The sequence below is a fragment of the Ascidia mentula genome, chromosome 8 (assembly GCF_947561715.1).
Source record: "Ascidia mentula chromosome 8, kaAscMent1.1, whole genome shotgun sequence".
Classification (NCBI taxonomy): Eukaryota; Metazoa; Chordata; class Ascidiacea; order Phlebobranchia; family Ascidiidae; genus Ascidia; species Ascidia mentula.
The window spans coordinates 10994405-11011208 of NC_138573.1; the positions used below are offsets into that span (position 1 = coordinate 10994405).

At 32.2% G+C, this 16804-nt stretch overlaps 1 protein-coding gene across 3 annotated transcripts in view; it reads left to right on the forward strand.

Moving 5' to 3' along the window:
• Window positions 1-16804, forward strand: part of LOC145912623 (protein furry homolog-like) — a 40347-nt gene that overhangs the window by 14108 nt on the left and 9435 nt on the right. For 2 of the 3 annotated variants that reach the window (XM_083000156.1, XM_083000157.1), the window contains exons 17-42: window positions 831-995; window positions 2779-2880; window positions 3229-3401; window positions 4369-4522; window positions 4582-4725; window positions 4838-4951; window positions 5373-5664; window positions 5741-5912; window positions 6125-6232; window positions 6996-7144; window positions 7239-7408; window positions 7680-7892; window positions 8323-8690; window positions 9219-9258; window positions 9655-9749; window positions 9843-9909; window positions 10395-10529; window positions 10590-10653; window positions 11274-11376; window positions 12132-12258; window positions 13355-13450; window positions 13902-14095; window positions 14520-14701; window positions 14897-14991; window positions 15047-15177; window positions 15864-16018. In XM_083000156.1, the coding sequence (XP_082856282.1) occupies window positions 831-995; window positions 2779-2880; window positions 3229-3401; window positions 4369-4522; window positions 4582-4725; window positions 4838-4951; window positions 5373-5664; window positions 5741-5912; window positions 6125-6232; window positions 6996-7144; window positions 7239-7408; window positions 7680-7892; window positions 8323-8690; window positions 9219-9258; window positions 9655-9749; window positions 9843-9909; window positions 10395-10529; window positions 10590-10653; window positions 11274-11376; window positions 12132-12258; window positions 13355-13450; window positions 13902-14095; window positions 14520-14701; window positions 14897-14991; window positions 15047-15177; window positions 15864-16018 (3808 nt within the window). The remainder of the gene's footprint in view (window positions 1-830; window positions 996-2778; window positions 2881-3228; window positions 3402-4368; window positions 4523-4581; window positions 4726-4837; window positions 4952-5372; window positions 5665-5740; window positions 5913-6124; window positions 6233-6995; window positions 7145-7238; window positions 7409-7679; window positions 7893-8322; window positions 8691-9218; window positions 9259-9654; window positions 9750-9842; window positions 9910-10394; window positions 10530-10589; window positions 10654-11273; window positions 11377-12131; window positions 12259-13354; window positions 13451-13901; window positions 14096-14519; window positions 14702-14896; window positions 14992-15046; window positions 15178-15863; window positions 16019-16804) is intronic. The other variant, XM_083000158.1, reaches the window with a different exon arrangement.

The window sequence follows — 16804 nt, forward strand, 5'->3', positions numbered from 1 at the left end:
CAATCATGCCATTGCATGAAATATTACTGCGCTAAATACAACTATGGTTCAAGTATTGAAGATTGTACAGAAAGTATTTTTTGTCATATTTTGCATGCAGTGCACCTTGGGAAATCAACCTATAAATAAGTGTTCAGTTACCCCCTTGCTTATTTACTTTTATATTGTGACTAGTGGAAACAATATTTTTGTGAAATGTAACTTGATTGTTATTTAAAGTAGTCCCATTAAGCTAAGAAATGAACCACATTCAATGAACTTGCGTGTTTGTTTGGTTATAAATTAATACTTGGCATGCTTAATTTCAAGAATTTTAGGAAGATATTACGGTTGTCTGAAAAAACAATTACTTATTTTGCCTATCAAGGATAACATATGTTATCATATAAATTGCTCCCCAAAAAATATCTTCAGTGAAAGAAAATTTAAAAAATATAAATAAAATAGAAGGATGAAATTATTGTAACTATGCTATGCATATACTTAAAAGTACAAAGACAAGAAAACATTATTCAACATGCTATTGTTGCTGCAGCAAAGTGAACTTAAAGCACCACATAGCTTTCAGGAATGAAACCCATAGTTTTTGAAATGAGCTTTGCTGTGTGTAAACTACATTTAAACAAAACAAAAAATCCAATTGTTGTACAATGTGGGTAGCGTAAAAAGGTAATTTAAAACCTCTGTTTGTTTTGAAACTTGCTTGCAGTGCTGCCCTGCTTTAATTTTGTTTGTTGATGATCATAATATTTTTTATGTGAGCTGCTTTTCACCCCTAAGAGTTTAAAAGGTTACCAGATCATTTATAAATACTTTTATAACATTTTTAGACCACAGGAAATTTGTGGAGTCTTGTAATCTCATTGTACATGAAGCCCAATGCAATACCAGCATTCTGTCCATCAGCTGTAGAGTTTTCTTGGGGTGATGTTAACATTCGCTTGGAACAACTATGGCATCATATGGATCTTGCCCAAATATCCACTAGCAAAAAAGTAGGTGATAATTCATTTGGTAAAATGAAAACAGCAGTTCAAAATATTACACCATGATTAAAGCCTTATTTTCATTCCTATTCTTCAGTGTGGCTTGCTTAACATTTAAAAAATTCCTGTTTTTTTCACAAAATTTCAGTCCTGAAATTGTGCAATTGTATCGCTTTGTGCATTCAGAAAAAAGAATCACTTGACAGGAATATAAATAGGCACAATAAGGGTACGTCCATCACAAAACTTGGCGGGATGTAATTCAAAAACATTAGAAAGAAGGCAAGGATTTAAGAATGTGGTATGGGCAAAATCAGAAAATACAGAATTTGCTATCACTGCAATGTAATACATCAGGCAATGGATTAGTGTAGCAATTTTCCATGATGAATTAATTTTTTTTAACCAAAGATGTATATTTTTTTTCACTGGAAGAATGCGCAGATCTTATTGTTCCGTTTACCCAAACAAGATATCAGATTTAGTAAAGCAGTGTTTTACAAAACCATGAGTGACAACCTAAATATTAGTTTATTGAGCCTTGATAATTAGATCATGAATAGACTAGTGTGGCCCTTGTTGCCATTAATGACTTCGTTAAATTTAGCACCAAGTTTGGGATGATGTCAAGTTCCGTGCCTTAAATACTATGTTACATCATGTTAGACTAGTGGTTCTTAACCTTTTTTCTAAAATGCCTCCTTTTAGTAACGGTCAGGTGCCTAACGCCCCCCTCCCCCCAAACTGTAAATAGGTTTTATACCAAAAGCAATTGTGTTTTTTGTCGATCTAAGTTAATAAGCAAGCTAACTAAACACTGCAACACAATAAAAACATAATATGTATCAATTTAGGCTTGCTTATTTTAACTAAAAATTATGGGACCAATAAATGGTTTGTGACGAAACAGATGAATCATCATAAAAGGTATTTTGTGACACAGTGGTTTCTTTGTGATGTAACAGTAACTTAACTACACAGGCAGATTTTCATTTCAAGTACAAGATTTTTGTTCCAAAACTGTAAGGAAAATATGACAGTAAGCATAGGACATTAAAGTCACTACAAAAAATGAAGTTTTGGTATAGAGCTTGCGTCCCCCCATGAGAATTGGTTGATGACCCCCTCCCCCACCCCCCGGTTAAGAACCACTGTGTTAGACCAATCAATACTGTTGATTTTATTATTATTAACAATGGGACATGCTGACCAGTATAACTCAGTAGGTTACTGACTTAACTATTTTCCTGTCGACTAACAAATCTATTTTGTGTATTTTTTCCAATTAATTCGCAAATTGTTAAGGACTACAATTTGGTACATTTCCAATGGGTTTTTCATATAGGTGCACTGAAATGTCCATTCGGCTGAAACTGATATTTTTTAACTTTCTGGTTTAAATTTTTTTTTAAAGTATTGCTTTTTGTCATAAATACTATATTCCATGCACATTAATTGCAGTATATTAGTCTTTTTTAGTGACGGTTGCATCCTAATACTAGCCACCTCAAGGCGCATTGCAATTAGTTCGGCAATACCAATTGTGTGTTTTGAAGCTTTTTGTGAAATATCAGGTCTGGTTTCTTTGTATTTTACCATATTTAAGAGGTAGGGTATAAAATTTGCAGTTTATATACCCACAACTATTGGGCAAGTTTTGATGAAAGTTTGGTTCCAGCCAATAAAAAATATTTTTGTTTTGTGCACCACTACTTATTACCAAATTATGTATCTATAAAAAGAAAGATTGTTTTTGTTATTTGTGTAACTGGGCTGATAAACCAAATTGTAGGTATCAACAATTCCAAACACTATGGAACAAGTGGTGATACTCTGGACAAACTACCTGGTGTATGCTTGCAGCTGTGCCCCAAGTAGTGTGTCATTAGTAAGAGTGAGTTTTATTTTCTAAATTGTTTAGTGTATGTGATTGAACTTATCTTATTTTTATATTTGTTCCAAATTCTTTCTGATTGGACATAATTTTTCTTGTCAACATTAGTTTTACCAAGTCCAACAAACTAAATTTATTTTTTGTTAGTGCCACCTATGGTGGTAGGTTCATCCCTGCTATTTGAATTCAAATGATACTATACCATAAGAGACACATAACAAAACAAATGTAATAGAAGTTCTATATGTTTGCTCAACTGTTTGAAATTTGTTAAAAAAACAAAATAATTCTTTCCATTCCTGTAGCAAAAATGTCAAATATGCAAGTGTGTAATTGTTAACAATTTAGAAGCAAGCATTGTCAGCAATTCCTGCTGGAACACCAGATTGGTATGTATGTCTTCTGAAGGATACAGAAAGATTAGCATCAACTTCAAAACTAATGGAACAAAATATTGCTAATCTGAAGTCAGAGAATATATCATTGAAAGAATGTTTGTTGAGGGGATTGGGATCAACAAAGTAAGCACAATTTAAGAAGTTTTTTTTTAATGAAGCACTTATTAACTCAAGGTCATATTGCAAGAGATGAAAATAAATAAAATTACCATGTTCTTACACCAAGTATTTTAACTTTACAACTCCAAAATCGTATCAATGAAAGTCCAATTGCAGGTTATGTACGGACATGTATGTGTGTCTTTCTTCTCAATCTAAGGCTTTGCTTGAAGCACTAAATTGCAAAATCATCTGCATTGATGCAGTATTACTTGAGGAAAGTTCTTTATTGTGGCATAAATTAGCTGTATAAAAGAATTTTATTATAATTTTGCATAAAAAATAGGATCAGTCATTTAGTGATATCAAAGTCATTGGTATCAAAAAATAAACTAGAATTCGCTTCGCTCTCACATGTGTGTAATTCTGCACATGTGAGCCAACTCATTTTCCCTGTTTCCCGAGTGGAACCAAGTTGGAAACAAGTCAATTTTCTTTTCCAGATATTTACTGCTCTTACTGGCGGCATGAAAACTTGCATATGATTGTTTCATTTAAAGCAGCGAAAAATACTTGTTGTTTGACAAGTTTAAGAACGTCTATTTTATAACAACCCTAGGCGTAAATGTGGATAACGGAGATGTCACAGATTTCATTAAGGAAACATAACTAAAACCAACACCCTAGAAATACTTGTTTTGTTTGAATAAAACTGAAACTGGTGATGTCATTTGTCAAAATTGAGATTTATGTTCTTTCAATAAAAAAAATCTACCCTTTTTGAGTACTCTTTGGTGACTACAAAAGATAACATGTAATTGTCATACCTATAATATTGTTGAGCAGTAATTTAAGGGCTAACATTAATATGTAGCTTTGATTAGGCACAGTAGTGTACTGTTGTTTGTTTTACTGCTGGTAAAGGATACAGATTTTACACCTGTTTCAGAGAACTCAATCAATCAACAGTTACTTGCTAAATGTTTTTTAGTTGTATGGCTCTTTCTGATCTTCTGCAAGTGTTGGAGCCTTTAATTGATGAATGTTTCAAAATACCACGCCAAGAAAATGTGAGAAGAAAAAGAAAAAGAGACAATTTAAGACTGATAATCTCCCGTTTGTTAGAGAACTTAGCAAAACAAAAGGCAAGTTTAGCTAAAAAAATTAATAGTACTATTTTGGGACTGGCAAATTTATAAATCAGGTACTGGGTCAATCTCTGTGCCCCTGCAATGATTTGGAGGATAATTTTCCAAATGTTGTTGTGCATGCCTACATCAACAACACTATGGCTTATTTGGAATCTGTTGATAAAACTGAACCCTCTATTTTTGTATCTGCAAACCAGGTGACTTTGATTTACACAAACTTTGGCAATGTTTAAAATAGCACTCTTTTATTCTAACAAAGCCATTATATAGTATTTCGGTCTTTTGTCAAATGCTCATTTGTTTCAAAAGTTTGCAGGACAGATACCAGCCCCAAAAGGAACATTTTCACCACCATCAACTTCCCATTATTCTTCCTTAGTTCTAACAACACTAGATGATCTTCGTCTCTGTTTTGCATCAATGGTAATTACATGGTAATTTTTTAAGAAAACGATTGATAAGTTTAGCTTGGTAAAGTATATATGACATTTTTAGGTATGGTTAAGTGAAAAAAACAAATGCAAACATTATAATTTATTCAGCAAAACTACAAAATTTGTCTTGCATAGTGAAATTTTAATATATGGTGACAGCTGACAGGCAATATAACTTTTTTAACAATAAACCCTTAAATTGGGGCAAAAAACTATAAAATAACAAAAAACAATTAATTGAGCAACATTAAACAATGACCACAAAAAAATTGATAAGTAAAAGAATTGCAATGTTTTGGTTTTCCTTTAACCACAAACTCAAATTTGCAAACTTGTCACAAGCTTCCATTGATATTACGAGTTGTGATAATATTACTTAGACTTTCAATTGAAAAGATTTTTTTTTTAAGGTGACGGAATTGTTGAAACATCTTCCTTCCAAAATTCAAAAGACATTTTTGTCCAATGAGTGCCGCAGGGCATTGTTTTTTATGTTTGGAAAATGGTGCGAAAAGTATTTCAGCTTTGGAGCTTTGGACCGACTGGAGTCAATGAATGAAGAAACTTCTGATTCTGCCACTGTTTTTCACATAACAATGCTACGAGCTGAATGTGCAGTTCTTTGTTGTGGACCTATATTTGACGACAAAGGACTTAGTGAAGAGTCTGGATATTTATATCCTTGGCTGGAAGGATTGCTTGGTAGTTAAACAAAAGTCTTGTTGTTTTTGGTAATGCTAATGGAGAGGACTAAAAATTGAAATTTTTATTGTTACAGACTGTTCGAATTCCCGAGTTCATGATGTAGGCAAGGAGGCAATCATTTTACTATTGGAACAAAATGAAGGCTGTCAAATGCTTTTGCAGTGGATAATTGATAAATGCTATACTGGCTCACTTCTTGTTTCATCTGGTTGCTTTTTGGGAATATGTGCAGCATTTTCTTCAGTGTAAGTTCAAATGCTATACTAAAAGTAATGTTTTGTGTGCTACAGTATTATGAACAAATCTGTCGTGCATTACACTGATAACCTGTATGCAACCTTTGTTGACGTATCAATATATGCAATAAAAATATTTATTTGTGTAAAGAAATATAAAGTGGCAAATTGATACAACTCTGCATATTACATTATGTGTACAAGTATCTATGTTTTTGAAGGTTTTTGCCAAACAATTTTGTGGCTTTGTTGAATTTATCAGTTTTTTGCATGGGTAACCAGGATCTCTTGCAGCCAGCCAAACAGTTGTTGCTCTTGTTGCAATACAGGTAATATTTATTTATCTCTAAAACTGTATTAAATCAGTGGCTTTCAACGTTTTTACGCTTATACTTTATTGGTCATTTTTTCATGGACCACTTTTGAAATATATGTGGCATTTTGTTACCATTATGGGGTTTGGCTTTTTATAGATCAGTATTCCAACCCTGAGTGTGTAGACTTTAATTAGTCTGTAAATGTTTTTGGTGAGTTCGCAATCAACTTACGCATAACAATGACAATTGTTTATTACGCAACTAGGGTAATTGATGATCTAATAGCTTACCTAAAAGTGCAGGGTGAAATTTTAGTCAGAACAAATAAATTAATTACACAAGCTTCGTTCGTGGTTGTTTGTGTAAGTGCTCAGAAAATTGTGACCGACACATTTGCAAGGAATACGCGCACTGTTAACTATTGTTGTGAAACAAGTCCTGGACGCTGCGTATTTAGCAATTAGCTGGGCTATAAGGTAACATGCTTGTGGCCCACCAGAAAGAACTTCGCGAACCACCAGCAGGTCAAGGCCCAATGGTTGGAATGCACTGCCAATAAAAATATCCACATCCCAAGTTCCTCAATTATATACTACATCTAAAATTCTTATTGCATAAAAACCAGCATGATATCTGGTAGTTTATGCTGTAAATAAATGCCTTGACCATGAAAGTAGTTGTACGGAAAAAATAATTATCTGGCACATTTGTAATTTTGTTAACATTATATCAACAAAAAGGTATTTCCTGCTTACCTCTTTTTGTATTAATGCAGGCTACCAAAAGAGGATCAAACCAAGAAAGTTTTTTCTGGGGAATATGTTAACAACCTTCTCTCAGAACATTATCAAAATACTCACTACTATTTTTTGTCTAAAAAAATTGCACAACTTTATCCCAATTTAACAGTAGATATTCTTTCAGGTAAGTATATTAACATTGATTTAATAATTAGTTGTAAAAAGTTTTTGCACTTGTTCATGCTATATACACTGCTAGACAAAATGCATTTTTTCAGATGTATTTCATCGATTTCAGTGTACCTCATCTGTTATTCAACGTCACATGTTACAGTACATTGTGCCTTGGATTGAAAACATACATCTAGATAAAATGGAAAGTGATGATAAGAACAAACCAAATATATCACTTTTTGTTTTGTCCAACTTGTGTTACATAACAGCACAAGTAAGCTTGTTTAGTTCAAATTGTATTCACTTAACAGTACTACCCAACCTAAAAAAGATTGTAGATATGTCAGAGCAGACTGTATTAATCCTCAATTACATTCCTCAAAAAAATCAAGTAAAAAAAAAAAATTCAAATGACCTCAAATCAGAAGAAAATTGTTGTATCACTTACCTCAAAGCTACTACGTATTGCAATTATCATATTCTTGCTGTTTAATGTGAAGGAAAAGATTCAAAGTTAGTTAATATTTAAACACGATTGTTGTCAGTATCACACCAGCTGTGAGTTGGAGGTAGAAAACTGTTGGAGGAGATTGGCTTCAAGTAGTTTGGAAAACCTTCAATATCTCCTTAAATTTGCAACAACGTTACTCTCGAGCTACTTTTCCGAAGAAATATCCACAACAGCGAAACTTATAGCAACATACTGTGCAAAAGCAAAGCCTGATACTGTAACAGATTTTCTCATAAAGGAATCACAGGTAAGATTTTTTTGGTTGATACAAATTTTTGTAATAGTCATTCTAATATTAATTTATCAGCAAAAATTTTCAGAAAAAATGAGGTTTTTACTCATGACAAAGAGTATGGTCAATCAAGGGTTTTAAATATAAAATACATTTCAGATACCTGTTGAACTGTGCTGCTAAAATCAGTTTGATTTACGTATTTAACGCATTGTAATTATGAGGTTTGATTAACATTAAGAACACATCAAGGCTTGTTATGTATACACAGTTGTAACTGCAAGTAATGCATTAATTTAGATACCTTGATACTGAATAACACTTTTACCATTAATCAATTTCATACTATAGGATGATTTTAATTGGTTGTTTATTTATTTGTTTGTTTTTTATATTAAACTTAGTTTCAGAAGTGCCTATTTCTTACCTTGTTTTTTGTTTTTAGATGTTTGAAGTGACATCGCACAAAGTTGTTTTGGATGAATCAAATTCAAGTCTCAAGTTTATTTACAACCAGTGTATGCAGGATGCTGAAGTTTCAGTGGAATGCACTTCCCCACGTTTGGGAATCAAGGAGCCGTTTCTTTCATTTAGACAATATGAAATTACAGAGAACTTTTCCTGTGATAGTCGTCTTCTATCAAAAGGCGGCAACTATTCATTTCCTGAAAACATTCATTTCCAAAAAAGTTCTACACTATCTGCATCAGACAAACGCAAAATGTCTTCATCTCTTGTGTCACTGCCTTCTTCTTATAACAGGTCTTTCATGGACAAGATTTCTGATCCAGACCAAAGTATCTACAAGGCAAGGTGTGTCTGAATTTTAATATGCATTTTTGGTCTGTTTAGATGATAGTTGATGATGATGATAGAATATTTTAAGAGCAAATCGAAAATATCTTTGTATAATATAAATTATATTTTTGAGAATAGTCTGTGGTAATGCAGTAATATTTCATGCAATGGCATGATCGGCAGGATACCTAATGACCTAGTCTCTGGTAAAGTATGTTTTTAAAGTTAAACCATCTTTCAATTTTTCTGTTTTATTAGTTGACTTCTTACTTTTTTCCAATGTCTGTTGTAACCTGTTCCATACTACATGCTTTGTAGTCAACAGGATTGATTTTTGCCAAATCAGATAACTGATTTTTATTCTGGTGATCACAGCAAACCTGGCTTTTCTATTCTTTTAGAGTGGTGGTAATTAGTGAAAAGATTGCAAAGCTTTTAGTTGGAACCTGCAAAGAGTTTGTGTACCTTTTGCCGAAATGCTGCACTAAACTGGCTTGAATCTGTTTATTCAGATAGTTTGCTCAGAAATTATGTTATTTTCAGATCTGGAACTTTTATTGGAATGAAAAAGAACACCTTGTCGGTAAAATTTAAATATTTTTTTTTGTATGTTGGTCAAGATTGATAGTTTGTAGTAAAGATTTACATGCCAACAGTAAACATAAAAAACTTTGTTTGTATCAGAGATGGTTTTCGTGTTGTCATATATCTGTTTACGTAGAGATTTTTTTTTCTTACAAACAAATCAAATATTATTTGTAAAAAGAGTTGATTTTGGAATTTGTGCATTGGCTTTTATGTGAAAAATATTATATTATGGCCAGAAAAATTGTTTTCCACACCCAATGAAGTGTAAAAAGACTTAAAACAACTAATGTTTATTGTATACTTTCATAATGGTGTTCCTCAAACAATGAAATCTTTGGATGCCTTGAACTGCATGTTTGTACTAAAATGCATTTGAAACATTTTATGGCAGGAAAATGGTTTTCTAAACTGTGTTCGAGGATCACTTCATTATTTACCTTTACATGAATTTCTACCAAGTAATTCTGCAAGTTCTGCTTTACTGAGGTAGTTTTATATTGCATGCAAGAGCAACAATTATAATTTTATGTTACACTTAAAGTGTATAATGCCAGAGAGATTTAGTACTTGTACTTACAGATCGGATATTGCCTGTGTTCTACTATATGAGATTGTAGTTGTCCATGGACTATCCATTAATGTCAAGGTAAACATGGTTCAGTCAATGACTATTTGGAGTGTGCATGGAGCCACCTAATGTTTACTAAATTGTATTGTTTATTCTTCATTTAACAAGTTGAATAGTGATTCAATATTTTATTAAGTTAACGTTTATTATTCCCAATACACTGTGACAGTATTGTCATACATTTGAATACATTTGATTGAAATAATTTAACACTGTTGGTATCACGTTGCCATGTTAAACACTAGACAACCACCAAAATTATTATTACATTCAGTACAACATAAGACACAATGCAGATTACTATGCAACTGTGATGCAAAACGAAGTAATATTAAGCAACAATAAGATGATTTCTGCTGTATTTATAATACAAATTGATATGTGTATGTTTCAATCCCTCTTCAAAAGTATTTTATTTTAAAATTAAAGCAATGTTTCTGAGATAAACTAGAGATGTGCATGGCTTATTTAGACTTTTTTTAAAATATACTAATTATTTTTAGACGTTTCTGTCAAAAGTGCTGTTGGCAATAACTTTTGGAATGGACAATGTCCAATTTGCAGAAATACCTGAAAAGTGTAGATTACTGCTAGCACATGTGGTCATATTGTTACTGCCACCGAAGGAACAAGAGAAGGTACTTCAGGTTTTGACTGGTTGTTTTGATGGTGTGCTAAATTGTTTGGTCATATTGCAGATTGTTATGGAAATAATGTCCATCTCGAGTACAGCTTTAATATCAGTTCTGTCAAAAAAAAGTGGTAAGCATTTAAATCAACCTATCTTTATATATCTTTGATCATGCCAAAAAGCAGAAATAAGGAAAGCTTTTTCCAGGAAAACTTTATTTCTCTTATGAAAATTTTTACACCAAACGTATATCAGAATGCACAACCTTCTGGATAAATTAATATTCTTTATCCATATCTATTATGTGCTTGTTACTTTCACTTGTGTGGTCACCAACTACTCAAAGGTTGAAAAAAGCTAAATGCTTAACATGTAGCAACATTAGTTTTTCTGTTGCATCTCTCCAGTCCATTATCAAAGAACTAACACCTCAGCCTTGTTTTATTTTTTTACCCATTTTGATTTCAGTACTTGATGCACTGTTATGGTGGCGTAATGACGTAAAAAATTTGAAACAAGCCTTTTAAATTTTGAAACACTTTTGAAAATTAGTTGACAGCATAAAAAAGAAGCAGTTGTACTTACTTATATTGAACGTCATTCTCAAATAATTAGATAACCTTTATATGTGACAATTGCAAATTTAGTGATGTTATTTGTGTCTCCGGCCACCGCATTAAAAATACATATATAAGTATATTGTGCAAACTTGCCTAAATATCAGATATGATTCAAAATCAAATTTTTGCAGAACATCAAAAAAGTGAGCCAGAGAAAAATTCTGACATCCAAATTTCTTTTCAGAAGGAGATGTCCGCTTTTGTTAAATCATTTGTTTTGGATCTTTATACTAGGTAATGATTTCTTTCTTTCTGCATCAGGGGTTCTGAAACTGGGCAAGCATACCAGTGGTATAAAATTGAACTTGTATAGTAGCCACAATAGACCTCATTATTTTTTAAAGCATTTGAAACATTATTCTGATGTCCCAGTAACTCAAAAAATAAGTAGCAGACAATCAGCACCAGTGTGTATAATCTTTACAATATAAATAAATTTTGCTATTGGCATCATCAGTTTTTGTCAAATGTTTATTTAAAAGCTGATGAACTTTTTGAGTTACTGGAATATAGTCTTATGTACAAAGACACACCTGTCAGTCAACACCGACCTGCACAGGCTGATTCCTGCAGTCATTTCATGACAGTTTCTCTTATTCTGATGTCATAAGTATGCAGGCAAAGCGAAATATACAACATTGGAGGTTCTTAAGGCCATTAGGTTTTACTTTCAATTAAACTCTAATTCTTCCAGTTAGCAATGGGCATGATCAAAAAGCTATTATTGTAGTAGAGATATAGTGCAAATATAAATATTGAAAAAAATATCAGTCAGTCAGATGTAATGGTTGTTTACACAGAAAGAGGTACAAAACATGCAGACATGTTGATGGTACAAACCATACAATAGGCCGCATCAGTAAAATACCAAGTCTTTGGTGCCTGTGAGACTTTTTGGTGAATTTTTTACTTTATCAACGAGTTCTATCTCATAGTGTATGTGTAGCATTACCAAAAAAATTTATTCTGACTTTTTTACATAATTTTAGGTCTCCGAAGCAGATGTGGCCATATGATAATAGTTTTCCTGCAAATGTGCTCAAGGACACTAAGCTGCGGGGAGATGAAGAAATTGAACTTTTTATTCACAACTTGCTGTCTGTTTTTGGTTACCTGGTAAGGCCCTATTTGTATGTTGAGATTTATCTGGCCTGTTACAATCTTTTTGCTGCCTACAGTGCACATAAAAATATTCATGAATTATTGTATTTTTTAACACAGTTGGAAATATTTCTGGATGTAACCATAGGTGTATTTTTGGGCAGTGTTACCTAACATATGGCATTTTACGTTCATCTTGGGATGAAATGTCCTGTTTTTATTGGTTACGTTGTTGCAATGGCATGCAGTTTCCCTGTGTGTAAAATGTCAATTAATTTAGTTGTTAAACATGTTGCAAATATTATGCATGTACCCTTTTAGCACCGCTTGCAGAATAGTTTTTTATTTGTGTGTTTTCTTGACTACGTAACTGCACATTTAATTCCTGTTTTGGTTGACAAATATGTTCATTCTTTCGAAGTAATAGTAACAAAATTATGGCAAAGTACTGCATATAGTGCTATGCAATTGCGCCAGGAAGCCGCCGTCTATGTAACGATTTACACTGTCATGGGCATATATATTTTGCAATGCTCGACTGCAATTCCAATTTACAGCAAGAAATCGGGGAATTCCCCCAAACATTTTTGACATTTTTTGAATATCAAAAATCCTGGTTACACCTATGGAGGCAACTCATTTGTTTTTGCACACTTCCATTAATATTACCTTCTGCAGGTAATCGGCAAGCCTTATTTTTATGCTTGTGGCCCTTCCGAAAGTTTAGTTTATCAAATTTATTTGATTAAAAAAGAGATTTTTTTAAAATATTTGGCATTTGACAAACACTTTTTGTTACAGTGTTTAAGTGTTTATGTTGTATATATAATTGGTTATTCATCTTTGCTTTGTATGAACACATGCCATAAACAAAGCATTAGCCTGTGTATCAATGTGTACAAATTGTTTGAGCACAAACTTTTTGTTTCACAAATGTTTTTCAAAACAATTATTTTGTATTTACGCTGTATAAAAACACAACCATGTTATTCAAGGCCATGTACAGATACATTATGTTGTGATCATTCTGTCCCCAGCACCAAAGTTATGCAATACAGCATGTCAAGTGATAAAAGCTTTCTATCTAATTGTTCCATGTGTTTTTTTGTAGGTTCCAGATTTGCCATTGGCCAAAAAATTGTCTCCTGATTCATTACATTTTTCATTGATAGCAAAACCATTGCATTATAAATGTCGCAGTTTACAAGTAAGTTATGCTTACCATTCCTTTTTATATACAGACAAATTTGGTTAATCGCCTAATCCATTTTATGGCCTTTCACTTGGAAAATATTCTGGTTAGGAAAGAATTGATTTATTTGATTGATCGAAATGTTCAATGCGAATTTTGCAGCCCAATAGTTTTGTTGAAAAATGGAAAGCATGGATTGAAAAAATGATACAACTGTAGTATCAGTGTAAACACAACCATATCTTTGCTTAAATTCATGTAAACTGAATTAATTTTATGGTTGTTTTAGACAAAGTTTATTACACAAAAGAGAAAAGGTATCTCTGTAGCCGTAGTTCAACATCATAGCAACATTATTTTAATTGTATAAAAAAGCTTGGTAAATTAGCTATGTGCCAGAGAGGATTCGTCTGTATTTGTTAAGTTTAAATAATGCACATTAGTAACCACTAATAATGTGGTATAGGTTTTTCGAGCTCTTGGAATACCATTGGGCCCTAAAGACATTTGCTCAGTTGTCTTACCTCTCACAACCAAACAGAATGTTAAGGATGAGAATGATCTACAAAGCCTTAAAATTGAAATCCTGCAAACATTGCTACATTCTTGCGACCTAGTTTTAAAAAAGTTGATGGAACATGGAAACAATAAAGCTGATAAGTAATATTTTTGGTCTGGGATATGTATAACTTTTTGTCGTTTTCAAAATAAATGGATCGTATTGATAACAGAGTTTTTAATCTTGGATCAGTTTCTTAAACAATATAAATCCTGTGACTGCTGTAGATGAATACAATATCTCTCCCAAGGTGCTTTTTCAGCATATTTATTTCCCTTGGGTACACTTTCCCAAATTTTTTGAGCCACAAACCCCATAATTTAGGGCCCCAATCGTATATCCATCATTTTTTTCACTCAATCAGCATGAAAAATGAATAATAACAAAAGAATATAAAACATATGGTTATGAATCAGATTATCAATTAAAACAAAAATTTCTTATTTTGTGACAACGTCCAGATATACCTTAGTGATTTATGTGGTATTTTTGTGTCACAATTAAATAAATAATTTTTAATTTTAGAAAGTCTGTTCATGGTAACAACAAGTTTGTTGCACCTCAAACACTTCCTTCCAAAGTTCCATTTGCTCTTAAAGAACGCCCAGCAAGATCACATTCTCATAAACGTTCAGGATCTGTTACACTGAAGTGTAAGATTGAGAATGTTGTGGGTGGTGATTTAAGCTTTAGTTCTAAGGAAAAAGGTACAAATATATTTCATTTAAACATAATCCCTCTGCATAGGTTTAGAACTTCATTTCACAATGTGTTATAAAGAATGTTATAGCATCATGTTACAAGCCTAAACCAGTGGCTGTAAACAATGATTTAGATTCAAATTTTTCGTATTTTAACAAATTAAACTTGTATTTTAATTTACTACTCAAAAAAAATTGTAGCTGCAAGATGCAACCAGGGATATTTGGAGAAAAAAGATCACACTAAAGATATGTTGCAGCCACTTCCAAGCATTGAAAATCAGTGCTTACTACAGGTGTGTTTTTATTCTTTTACCCTTTTTCATAAATACCGTGTTTAAATTTGTTCAGATATTTTGGATTTCTGTAGTTGTCATGGAATCAGAATATGAGTATGAATATTTGTTGGGGTTGAAGATTCTTTCGAAGATATTGTATTATGTTTCTCTTGATTGTTATGATTGGTGCCTTGATTGTTATGAGTAAGTTGGTTATGCTATACACAGAACATAATAGAGCAGCGACAAATTTTCATTTAAATTTATTTTGTTAAAATAAAAGTTGCCTGTAAATACATTTTTGTCCTGCTGCAAGGTTCTCTTTTTTAGGTGGTTTGAAATTCACATATTCATGTTTACCAGATTAATGGTAATAAAACATAGGTCCCATTATGGATCTTAGGCGGTTTTCGTTGGCAATGCCAAAATTGTGTTTAAAGTTTAAGAAGCCTTGATGTGTGTTGTATAGTTTCTTACCATGTTTACTGCTTTAGCGACACTGGATAGCTGCATTACATCTAATTGGGAACTAGTTTAGGTCCAAACATATGTGAATTCTTACAGATTATACCAAAAAATTAAAAGCCACCATTTTTCTGGGCATAGACTGTCAGTTGCTTGATTACAATGCGGGGAAACTCTTGTGTGATGAACATACCAATTTTAATTTTACTTGGTTGGTTTTAAAAAAAAATAAAAAATAATATTGTTATTCCGGCCCTGTAAAATGTTGGTATGTTGTTTAACACTAATTATTGTAATTGTTTTACCATTTCATACAAAAATGATCAGTACTTTAAATATGTTTGCTTAATGTGTCCTGCATGTTAGCCTTAGCCAAGGTTTTTTACTCCCAATTATTTTAATCTACCAATATTTTGTTTTTACAGTTATATTCAAATTTTTCAATGGAATACGTTTGAAGGAATTCAGTTTCTCCTAGTTAAAGGACTTTTATCATCTCAAACATTTGATCTGTCCTATTCTGCCTTGACGCATGTGACCACACTTACACAATTGTCAATAGTTTCTGTAAAAGGACATGGTAATGATAATTAAGTACAATAGATTTAGCACACTTTTTTGGGTCTTTATGAACTTTGAAGTTGTTAAAAAACTATTTTTTAATTAACTAGAGGTAAGATGATCCCTTGAAACAATTTGTTGATGTAATAAATAAATAGCACAACCATATCATGAAACTTTGCCATATTGTTTTTGTTGTTCCACTGTGTTGACCAAAAACATTGCTTTCTGTGAATTGTACGGAATGGTATGCCATTTTAATGTTTATGCTGAAAAATCACGAACAGAAAACTGTGGTAATGTAATTTTGCGAAAACCAATTTTTAAAATTATTGAACATTTTAAGTGACTGCATTACTGTCCAAAGAGATTTTTTTTAAGAACTTTTGGTCAAAGATTGTAGTTAACTTAAAATATATTATAAATAATCCTGAGTCGTCTGTCTGTTTAACATTTCATAGCGACAACAGGCAATTCAAAGAAAACAAACTTTCATTTGAACTTAAAAAATGTGACAGAAATTTTTTTTGTATTAGTCGCTTGATTTTATCCTTCTCTGTAGAATGTAAATCAAAGGGGGCTATCTTACATTAGTCTATATAGTAAGATGAACCACTAAATTTGAAATTGAGGTAATGTTTTCCAAACCAATGCACGTAAATTAGAACCACACAAAAAATGAAAATGTACATGATAAATTCAACTTTTAACAGTCAAAAAGCAATAAACTGGAGTTTGGTTGTTTTTCTGTATTCGACAGAAATAAATAAGCTGTTGATTGGTGTAGACAAAAATGTAAGCTGCA